Here is a 12,295-nt window from a genome sequence, read left to right on the forward strand (position 1 = left end):
GTCTGCCGTTATTATAAATTTTTACTTTTTTTCACTTGTAACATCTGTTAGAAAAATTGTTAAAAAAATTTGTTTGATTAGGAGATTATTTAGAATAATCACCGTATCACTTTTTTGTGATGTAATGTATATGAAATAAAAGAGTGATTAATAATATAAAAAAGTGATTGCAAAACGTATTTATGATGCATGCAAAATTATATTAAAAAAATTAGTATCCAAACACACCCAATATTAACTTTTCTTCTCATTCATTTACTAAGTAAAATAATTGGTTTACTTAACATGCAATGATAAATTATTTTTAATGTTCCATTTACGAATAATTAGCTTTGCATTGATCAAGCGTAGAAGGAAAAAAAAAATAACTTTTAGACCATGAACTAGTGTGTTTGGGTGGCAAATTATTTGAAAAAACAAAAAATCAGAATAATACTAGCTATAATGCTTTTAGCTATTTGATGTTTCATTTTTTACCCTCCTTTTAAGTGCCTAATGAAGCTCTTTGTGAGTTAATTACATGTAAATATTTTTCTAGTCCCATGCGCCGCAACTTGCAGCCATGAAACAAAAATTGGCTGTGATTTCTCCTATTAGGCCATACATATACTAGTACTGTATTATATAGTTGCAGTCTTGAGAAGTAGTAGTACAAGTTGCCTCTACAAAAAAAAAAAAAAAAAAAAAAGTAGTAGCACTGGTACTTACCAAGAGGCTCCGAACGAGATTCAAAACCCTCCATTTCTCTGATTGAGGCTCACACACTAGACACACTCAAAAACACGCACTCGCGTTGTTCTCTTTCTTCATGGAAGACGATGATGAGTTCGGAGATCTCTATACTGATGACGTCTTAAAGCCTCTAACGACGTCGTTTCAATCTCAACCTCAGCAGCAGCAGCAGCAGCAGCAGCCACCTGCTCCGCCTCCTCCTCAGTTCCAGCGTGAAAATAAAGAATCATCCAAACCGACGGCGTATCAAGGCCGTCCGATCGATCTAAACGTCAATAGAGATAAGGATGATGACGACGACGATGATGATGAGGATAAATTTTTCCGAGCTGCGAATTCCAGTTCTACTGGAAAGATTCAAACCCTAGCCTCGTCGCAATCCGGATTCTATTCTCGTCCTGACCCGACGAATTTTGATTTGAATAAGATTTCCGGTCAAGTGGAGGGCAGCTCGGGGGGTTTAGCTGGGGCTGGATCGGATTCGCAAGCTAGGGTTTTGGGGACGAAGGAAGGAGATGCGAAATTGCCGGAAAGGGCTCGGGGGAGTTCCGGCTTAGGTGACGACGCTGATATTGACGTCATGGTTGAAGAGAGGGACGAAAAAGACGACAATTTCGTTGTTAAAGGTGGAAATTTGACGGATAGAAGTGGAAATGTTGAGAATTTTGGCACGGGAGACCCGATGATTCCGGGGCTGTCGATTCCCGGAGTTTCTGGCAGAGTAGAAAGCCGTGCCAACGCTAATTATGATGATGATTGGGATAGTGATAGCGAGGATGACTTGCAAATCGTGTTGAATGATACTAATCATGGGCCGATGGGGATGGAGAGGATGGGAGGAGGAGGAGGAGGTATGGGGGATGAAGATGACGACGATGAGGATGACGAAGATGGGGAGCCATTGGTGATTGTTGCAGACAATGATGACCCGAGCCATCAGCCAATGATGATGGAAGAGCAAGATTGGGGAGGGGAGGAAGTGGGAGCTGGTGGCGATGGGGAGAAAAAGGAATTAGGTGAAGCTGCAAAAATAAATGGGGCAGGAGGTGGAGCTGTGGCGGCACAGAAGATTGGGTATAGCGGTCACGGGTATCATCATCCGTTCCATTCACAGTTCAAGGTCAGTGATGTTGCCGCACACCTGGGGTTTGGTGCTTTCACCCTCTTGTTTGATGAGAACTTGCAATGTACTAAACTGGCTAGTAATTGTTGTATAGAGTTCTGGAAATTGGTTACATTAGAATTCATCAATGCGGTTGTCGTATGTGTTAATGAGGTTGACTGTTGTACTGGTTTCAAATCTCCAGTAATAAAATTTAGTATGATTTGTGACCAATTTCATACTCCAGTGCTTTTACTCATTCTTAGCTTCTTACTTGTTCATTTGGTGGCTTTAAATTTTACAGACGATGAACATATGTCCAATGTGGCAATAGCATGTAGCTTCTTGTTTCTGGCGCATAGGGAACTAGTTTGTTTCAGTCCATCCTAATCTCTTTGTGCTTTCGAGGAGAGTTTCCGGTGACCATACACAACCTTATTCACCAAGCGTCTTCTAAAAGTTGTCAATCTGTATGTCTGTCCAAGTTTTGAGTAGCAGAATTCAATGAATAACCACTGTCAAGATTGAACTAAAATTGTCTGCTATCACTCATTCCTAAAATTTCTTCTGAAACTGCTCCTTGGGGGTTAAGTGTTGAGAAGATAGCTGGCATTTTACAAGAACTGGTTATGAGTGAATTTCCTTCCTTGCCTGGGTGGCTTGCATTGAGCATCTAGACATGCTGCAACACAGAAGTTATACAACTTCATGCAACATACCGCCAGCGACCCAGTTTTGTCCTTTTGAACCTTAAACTGATTATTGCTTGTGGAAACAAAGCAAATGGTGCATTTAGCAGTTTCCCTTGCACTGGTGCAAACACATTTTCCTACACGTTGCGACTCACTATTGGCTGGAAACCGGCTGTTATTGTTGTTTGATGAGAAATGTTGTAAAATATCTACATCAAGTATTTAGCTACCTTAAGTTTTAGAAAATCCCTTTTGGTAGTTATTATATTTCGTATCTTTTTTCAAAACTTTCTTGGTATGGAATTGATTTTAGTATGAGGATATCATTTTCACCTGAAGTAATTACACTGGTGGCCTTTTAAGTGTCGTTTAGATGTTAGTTAATAGATGCTTCTAACTAAAGCTATTCCACAGCTGTGACAAAATGATGTTGCTTTTAATTGATTTCTCTTTGTTATTAGTCATGTCATTTGTTAGCTTCTTGGTACTTTATGCTTTTCATTTTCAACTAATAATAATTTATCAAGATTGCCATCTTCTATCATGACACAAACTGTTCCTTTTTTAGGGTCTCTAACCCTTCAATTTTTCCTTTCCTATCCTACTCATTAGCCTTATTAGTTGAAATACTGTTGATATTTTCGAATAATGCAAGATATCCGAACTACGTGAAAATTTGTAATTTTAGTACTGTGAATGTTTAGCTAAAGGTTTTCGATATTTAGTTGATTTTTTTTTTAGATCATTGAGCATGTGTTTGAAAGGCTTGCGTCATATTAAAGATTTGCTCTTATGTTGATTCTCCATTTGTTGATACTTTTTCTGTTCTTTTCTTTGGAAAACCGTGTAGTATGTGAGACCTGGTGCGTCACCAATGCCTGGAGCAGCTGCTATGGGTCCCGGGGGCACTTCAGGTCAAGTTCGTCCACCTGTGAGCATGGTTCCTGGTGCTGGACGTGGCAGAGGTGATTGGCGACCGACTGGAGTAAAGGGTCCTCCAGCAATGCAGAAAGGTTTTCATCCAGGCTATGGAATGCCTATTTGGGGAAGTGGGGCTTCAGGACGTGGATTGGAGTTTACACTTCCATCACATAAGTATGTTTATTTTGATGAGGATACTGGTAGTGCTATTCTATCACAAGCATTTTGCTCATTTTCTCAAAAATTTAAACAAAAAATGTCCATGGGGTGAATGGATTTGAAGTTAAAACTGTTACATCCACCTGCTGAAAGCTGTTAAGGTTGGGGTTAAGACATTCTCATGTTCACCTGCCGAAAACTGTTATTTGGCAGGCAAATGTTTTGATCTTCTCAAGTTAAAGACCTGTTTTTCTGCCTTAGTTGCTTTTCTGTAGAAGTGCCTTTTTGTAGCCTTTCATGGTGGAGATGTTTGCATGTTCTAATACAAACATCTTTTCCGATGCATACAAAGTCCAAAACAAGTGGTTGGTGGAAATCTTAAGCTTTTGTTAATTGTCGATAAGTTTATGCATGTATTTGATTATCTCATGCACATTTGGGATGCGGATATTAAGGTAAAGTATGGGACTTTCACAATCCCTGGAGAGATTGTTCACTAATAGACTAGGGGATAAGTAATTCAACTTATTCACATCCAGATCATGAATGTTTGGAATCCATATTATGCAAGGAGACATTGCTTTTGCTAATTCAATTTGAAGAGTGATATAAAATTGGTCTATTTCTGGCATCATATCCATAGCGCATTCATCATGGTTAGCAGCTCCAGCTCCATATCAAGGCTATATTGTCTCTAGCATCAATATTGATTTATTTTTGCTGTTTAGCTGATTTGAGAAAGACAATAGATACTTCTAATTTTAGATGAGCAAAATAACCAAGAATGCAAGTAGAAGGGACTTAATTCTTTTATTTTTTTTGTCAAACAGAAGGGACTTAATTCTTTTAGGAGAAGTGAAAAGTTGAAGGTCAACAGTAGTTTTGGGATTCTTACTCTTGGATCAGTTTAGACACTTGGTTACTGTCATGCTAGTCAAACTTGTCGAATCATTAAATCTTTCCCTTAGATTCTATACAGGTGTCGAGTCGGAGTTGCCTCTTCCATCTTTGGCTTTTACTCATGATTGGTACAAACGTATAAAGGAAATGGTGAGGTCGTCTAATCATATGTGCTTCCTTGTCTGCCATGTACATTCTGGTCTTGGTCACTTCTGTAACTTGTCTGTCAAATTAAACTTTTTTACAGTAACTTTGTAATGTATATCTATAAAGGAAACAAGAAAGGGCAAAAATTGGGAAGAAGGGAGAGAGATACAGAAAGGCAGCAGAGGAAGTACATCTCTAGTTTGTATTTATGAACCAGTGATAGAATTTTTTTATTTCTGTGAGGGCCATGTTGAATTATGTTTGAAGTGTTTTTAATCCTAGACCATCTATTACCACTGATAGTATGCCTGTGTTTGGATATTAAGATCAGTAATCATCTTTACTTGACCTGGAGAATATCCCATTGGAGAAGTTTGACATCTAGCATTAGACTTGTATGGGATTGAGAAAGATGAGGAGGGTTGTATATTACACTTCCTTAAACCTCAGAGAGCAAGAATGCAAATTCGACGAGGATACAGCTTGACATATGCAAGCTTGATCATTACACTGTAACAGAAGGTTATTAATTGAGGAAGATCACAAATTTCATAACATTGGACTGCCATAACATTGGACTGCAAGTGAAGCCTTATAGCATTTCACGTTGAAAATACTCATTATCCCGTAATGCGGTGAAAGGTTGACCCTTTGAGCTAGTATGTGAATGTGAATAAGTAAATAAGCACTGAAAACTCTTTTTTGTCCTTTTGACAAAAACTTTGTGGAAATTCTTATTTGAGTTTGTAAGTATCCCTTGTTAGAGATACTCCCACTTTAGGAAAAAATTTCTACCTCCTTGTAAAAGCTTGCTGCTTTAAACTTCATTGCCGGTCAGAGTTTCTGGGTTGTCTCGATGATAAATTGGTTTTGGTGTTTGTTAACATGTCTGTTTTGCTTTTTAAAAAGATATCTGCCTTTGGTTGTGCATGGCGGCCAAGTAGTATTTCTAGACAAAGATTTTGCCGTTTTCTATTTGTTTCTGTGCATGTAATGGTGAAGTTTTTTTTTTTAAATTAAAGTTTGTTATAATTGGCCTTTTAACCTTATGTTTTATTACCAGGACCATATTTGAAGTTGACATTGATGGTTTTGAGGAAAAACCATGGAGACATGCTGGTGTGGATATAACAGATTTTTTCAACTTTGGATTGATCGAGGAAAGTTGGAAAGATTATTGCAAACAGCTCGTAGGTTTCACCAACAGCTTTTTGCATGCCTTAAAAAGAATTTTACCTTGTGATTTATCCTTCTACTTTTATAATTTTGTGTGATTGTGTATCAATTCCTTGTTGGGTAAAATCTGATCTGCACAAAGTGTAATAAAAAATTGTGTGCACATTTTAAAATAAAAATTAATGCTAATTTTCAGGAGCAACTCCGTCTTGAAACAACAATGCAAAGCAAAATTCGTGTTTATGAAAGTGGGAGAACAGAACAGGTACACAGTCTTTTAAAATTTGGATATGTAATATTCTGAATATTTGCATGAGATTTTTTGTGGTTGAGAAAGAAAATTGTATTTTATATCTGATTTGTTTTTCCTCTTGTATTATGTTCAGGAGTATGATCCAGATCTTCCACCTGAGCTTGCAGCAGCTGCTGGTATTCAAGATACTCCATCTGAAAGCTTGAAAGTTGGGAAGCCAGATGCTGTTCAAAATGACTTAGGAAGAGTACATGCTCGTGTGCGACCACCCGTGGTATGTAGTTTTCTTAGACCTTTTGCTTTGCTACTCGTGAAACATTTTGACCATTTTATAAAATTCATGTTGTTATTTTACATCTAGGCTAAATTTTTGGTGCTAGGATCACTTCTTTCTCTACCTCATCTGATTGTGGAATATTTTACAGATTAAATAACCAAGAAAAGAAAATGCACCTATAGAGTTCATTCTCTCTACTGAATTGATTTAATTATTTACTTTTTAATCTGCCACCAGCCAACTGGAAGAGCAATACAAGTGGAAACTGGTTATGGTGAACGTCTGCCGTCTATTGACACTAGAAAACCGCGGATTAGTGATTTAGATGTAATTATTGAGGTAAGTTTTCAGGTCTTCCTATTCTGTCTAACTCAACCTTCGTTTTTGTATCAATTGTAATGTAGTTTTCATGTATTGATGTTTCTTTTCTATTTTCTTCCTTAACAGATTGTGTGTCAAGACCCTGCTGATGATGATACCAACACTGGAAATGAGATGACAGAGCAAGCTGACAATGATCCTTCGAGGGAGGATCTTAGGGATGGTGATGAGTTTGAAGACCTTCCCAAAGAAGATACTGAAGATGTGGATCGTGTTCCACATGCTCACAGCAGTCGCAGGAGGGAAGTTGTGGGCGGAAGAGTGCCAATTTCGAAATCTGTTCACGATAACTTGGCTGAAGGAAATGGCGATTTGCCTCTCTCTTCGGAAGCACCGTCAGCATCCCATCCTGACTCTAGAGAACAGACCCCTGTTTATCCTGGTAGAGATTTTGCTCATGAGGAGAGGTATGAAAAATTGCTGGAAATTCAGTGCATTTTTATTTTTATCTTGAACTCTTTTTATGGCATAAGCATGTGAAACCACTTAATTGGATTTGAAATTTTGATAAATTTTTCTCCTTATTATGCTGTATCACATTTTTAACTGTCGGTCTATATAGTAGACCGATTCAATCCAGAGCTTTGCTTGTTACTTGGTTAGTAGGTCCTATCTGTATGCAGAAGGATGATGGCTTACTAGAGATTAATGATCATGAAATTCATAGAGGGACGAAGCTCATCTTGATGACAAGTCTGCTCCAGCATTTTTGTTAGTTAAATTTGCTTGCTGCAGCTCCCTTCCACAAAAGCTTCAGCTTTGTGTTTTGGCTGTTAGTGGACAACTAACTGTGCAACTTTTTAAGTTGTTGACAATGTAGGAGACTATACATGAATTTTCTTCAAACATTCTTGTGATGAACTGTCGCTGATGTTATACACAAAAATTAGTTGTGACTTACATTTAGGTTTTGGCTTCATGATCATCATTGACTTGTTAAGTGACAGTAATTTTCTTTTTGTGAATCCAGGCGGACAAAGGAGAGAGCACGTGACAGTTCCCCCATGATTGCCAATAAGGATTGTACTGCTGAAGAACGAATAACTGATAATAAAGAATCTTCAGTTGAAAGTTTAGAAGGCAAACATAGTCTTCCATCATCTCCTTTAGCTGTTCGAGGTGCTAGTGAACAAAATAGTGAACCTAAAGATGCTATGAATGATGAAGTTGCCCTGACTGAGATAGGCTCTGACATGATTGACAAGGATGCGTCTTTGAATGCTAAAACAAGTAGTGATTCACTTACAGATGAAACAGGGAACCATGCTTTGAAAAAACAGAAAGTGAGTTCAAATGATGAACAGCATCTGCCTCAAGAAATTGATGAGGATGAAGACTCAAAAGCTGCAAGAAGTAGTGAAAATAGTAAAGCAAAATCAGGAAGTAGCAATTACCGGAAGCTACGGGACAGTGTTGAAGAAGAAGAGGTTCAAGGAGCGCGCTCAAAACACATGGGTAATCTTAAAAGGTCAACTGTGGGCAGCGAGGACAGTGTCCGAAGGAAACTTCGTGATGATAGACAAGAAAATGATAGACACCGCACCTCAGTGAAAGGGAGGGAAGATTTATATCAGCACAAAGGGTTGGATCCTTATTCTGCGCATCCTTCTCGAGGGAAATCTGTGAATATAGACCTGCGAAAGGATATGGATAGTATTGAGGGAGCCCGTCATCGCAGAGAAGAAGATTTGCATGGGAGGAGACCTAGAGCTGAAGACACAAGAAAAAGGGAGCATAGGGATGAGACTGATTCTAGACACCGCAGTAAGGTTCGAGAAATTGAAAGGAATGAAAAAGATGAACATTATCAACTGAGAAAACAATTGGATAATGGGAATTGGAAAGGCGGTTATGATAAAGATGTGGGATTGAGGCACAGAGACAGGGAGGATAATGTGAAAAGTCGAAATGAAATAATAGATGACCTTCACAACAAGAGAAGGAAAGACGATGCACAGTTAAGGAGGGAGCATGCTGAAAAGGAAGAAATGTTGCATGCTCAGCGAGAAAGTAGCAGTCGTAGAAAGAGAGAAAGGGATGATGTGTTAGATCACCGGAGGAGGGATGACCAAGTAAGAATGAGAGATGATGATCAACATGGTGTTAGGTACAAAGAAGAGGGATTGTTTCAGAGGGAAAGGGGCGAGAGGCAACGAGAGCGAGAGGAATGGCATAGGCTTAAACAATTGAATGAGGATATTCCATCAAAGAAGGAGAAAGAAGACTTGCGGGTTGGAATGAGGAGTGGGCGAGCTACTGAAGAGAAAACATGGGGCAGTCAATCTAGAGGCAAAGATGACCGCAGAAGTTCTGATAAGGAGTACCATTCAAAGGATGCATTGCGGCAGAGTGAGTTAATCAGCAGGAGGGATCGAGCTGAAAATGAGAGTCTTTCACAGCATAGGGGTCGTGAGGAGTATTATGCACATGGGAACCAGCTCAATACTGATGAGAGAAGAGGAGCAAGGCATGAGAGGATGAACACTCGTGATGATCGGGCTGCCAATGTTGAGAACTACAAGGTGCATGAGAGAAAACACAGAGAAAATCCAAGGAAGGGTAAGGAAACTGAGAGTGTTGATCGGAATTCCTTGGCCCGTTCTAGGAAGAATCAAGATGAAATCAGTGCGCAGACAAGCGACATGGTATGTTACATTTCTGAACTGGCTTTTCTTTTTCTTCTTCCTGTTTTTCTGAAGGGATGGGAATTATTGATTAAATAGCCTTGCAGGTATAGTTAGGCCATTTACTGCCTGACTTTCATTAACCAACTTCCCCTTGGGATGATTTCGAATCCTGTTGCCTGCCTTTGTGATTGGATGGGATTGAGTGGTTTTTTTATCTCATTTTCAAGGATTATGTGCTGAATGGTTCTGGATATTGTGACAAAGCTGACCTTGAATACATGAAATGAACATTTTTGGACTTGAGATACTTAGTGGAAATTCATTGGCCGTCCATTCTCTAATAATTGATCATGGGAGGAATGCACGTTCAGTTTTTCATTACTACTGGATTTTGCTTAATGAAGTGGAGATTTTCTAAACTTTCTCATGCCCATAGCTAGACGACCATTTGATGCGTCTTGATGTCTACGCTTTCCTGGTTGACTATTTGTTTTCATATATCCTTTTACTCTTATGGTCTCTGTGAGGACCTTGTTTACTTTTGATCAACTACTTCTTTAGCACTTATCTTGAAACTTAATCGAATATTTTTTCTTTTATTCCATGTTCTCTGGCACAGTATGCATATCATCAATGAGAATTGACTTTTTCATGATTTTTAGTTTTTCTTCTCCCTAGGCAAATCTCTAAATTTTTGGTCATAGAACTGTAACTTCATACCTTTTCTAAGTTTAATTAGCAAATTAGTAACCCTGGGTGTGTTATCCCAAGCGAGACTGCCAATGTTTGTAAAACTTGTATAATCCTTCAAACCATTTTTGTCTAAAGAAGCTTCTGGAAAGCTGATATTTCCAATGTACCATTTAACATGCAATTTCTGTGTATGGTACCATATATTTCCTTGTGATGCACTGCTGATGTCAAAACAATTTTGAATGTCCTTCAATACCTTAATCTTTGAATCGGAAAAGGTGACTAACAGATTTTTTTTTCTTTTATGATCAAGTTGTTATGCATTGCTGACTCAGGCAAAGCTTAGCATAGCAATAAAAATAGCTGGACTGTAATATCTTGTTGAACATGATAGCACTTCTGAGAATGCTTGGCTAGTATTAATATGGTACACATCTAGATTCTTCTTGATCTTCTAGTAGAAGGGATTGTGTCTAGCTTTCAGCCTCTTTGTATGGTTTCATTGTATTTGTCAAACTGGAAATAGCAATATTTGCTTTGACTAGCTTATAAAATGGTAGCCAGTTAATCCCAATGAATAAGCGCGATATTAGTCAGAGTAATTCTTTGTGACCAAAACATCACCATGTGGATACTTCTTTTGCAAGATCTGCTTGTGTCGATTCTATAATGTATCTGTGGCTAGGCAGCCTTCTCCATTGATTGTAGCATGTGGGATATCCCTCGCACAGATCAGAATCATGCTGGCAAGTAAATGGGAAGTACATGTCAAGTTACATCACACAGATGCATGGAAGTATTTGTATCTGTATGTATAGCTTCAAATTTATGATTTTCCTCTTTCTCAGGTGAGATTCAAAGGCAGAATTGAGCAGGGAAAAAGTGAAAATGAGATCCATGTGAATATTCCGCCATCTAAAAAGCATAGGGAAGAGGCTTCATCAGATGATGAAGTGTCGGAATCCAGGAGGGGACGCTCCAAACTAGAACGCTGGACCAGCCATAAGGAAAGGGATTTCAGTATCAGCAGCAAGGCTTCATCTTCCGTGAAGATGAAGCAGCCTGAGGCATACGGTAGTGGCGGGCCTTCCATTGGCAGCAAACTTCGTGATGAAGCTTCTAACCCAGTGGAGGATAAGCAACACCCCTCAGGTAATGAGAAAGATGCTGCCAGTTTGGAGACGAATAACACTGATAAGAAGCCCATAGAGGATAGACACTTGGACACTGTGGAAAAACTAAAGAAGCGAAGTGAACGTTTCAAACTTCCAATGCCGAGTGAGAAAGAAGCCACAACAGTCAAAAAGGTGGAAAATGAAGCTTTGTTGTCTGCCCAAAGTGAAAGTCGTGCAGATTTTGAAGTTAAAGCAGAGCGTCCAGCTCGTAAAAGGAGGTGGACTGGCAATTAATTGCGAGAAGACATTGATTTTAGGTGGATAAAGCAGTTCACTTCGTGGAGCAAATATCTCATTGGCTATCATATTTTTAAATTTGGCACCCTCGTGGAGATGTCCTTCATATGTGATTTGAGTACCTCTTTGATTCAGAGTTCTGTACCTTTCAGCATAGAGGATACGACCTTGTGATGTGCTGCAGGCAGCCATCTATTTCAGTTCTAAACTTTCTGTTATTGTCATCTGAAGTATATGTATATACTGATAAATGTTGACATCATACCTCAGCAAGCTGGGTAATAGAAAGTTTGATAGTGTTTGTAGTTAGTGTATTACTAGTAGCTATTTGTATTGCATGGTCACCTAATGTTCCTGACCATGCCAAGATCGGATCTGGATTGCCTGATGCCTCGGTGCTTTTGGAGGAGAAGCTCTTCATTTGCTGCTTTCCTCAAATTATAGTAAGGGAATGGGAGATACTGCGCAGCCAGAACATGGAGCCGGGGTCTTCGTGAAACCTGTAGGTAGGAGCTCGTAGGTTATTTGAATGAGATTAGATTTTACCTGTTTTAGATTGCAATGTATTCTAGATGTAGAGCCTTTTTGAGTCACAAAGGCAACAGGCTATATAGCGATTCATACATCTTCATTGTGCTGAGACCTCTAATGGACTGACAAACATATCGTCAAAAGCAATATAGAATGCAATATTTAGACCAGTTCGCTTTTTAGCATTGTTTACTTGGGGTTTGCCTGCAGATATAATATCAACTCCGACCAGGTGGTTAACACAACATTCGTAGGGTTGAATTGGATTCCTGCAACCAAACCAAGTTCTTAG

The 12,295-nt window shown here is 38.9% G+C and overlaps 1 protein-coding gene across 1 annotated transcript; it reads left to right on the forward strand.

Annotated features, from left to right (window-relative positions):
- The first annotated feature begins 632 nt into the window (after positions 1–632).
- Positions 633–12,173, forward strand: LOC113691491 (FIP1[V]-like protein). The gene is made up of 9 exons (XM_027209635.2): positions 633–1,852; positions 3,377–3,621; positions 5,717–5,843; positions 6,026–6,094; positions 6,216–6,356; positions 6,597–6,698; positions 6,807–7,147; positions 7,711–9,385; positions 10,909–12,173. The coding sequence occupies exons 1-9, from the start codon at positions 809–811 to the stop codon at positions 11,467–11,469; spliced, it is 4,305 nt and encodes a 1,434-aa protein (XP_027065436.2). The 5' UTR covers positions 633–808; the 3' UTR covers positions 11,470–12,173.
- Positions 12,174–12,295: the final 122 nt, after the last annotated feature.

This window comes from Coffea arabica, chromosome 6c (assembly GCF_036785885.1).
Source record: "Coffea arabica cultivar ET-39 chromosome 6c, Coffea Arabica ET-39 HiFi, whole genome shotgun sequence".
Taxonomy (NCBI): Eukaryota; Viridiplantae; Streptophyta; class Magnoliopsida; order Gentianales; family Rubiaceae; genus Coffea; species Coffea arabica.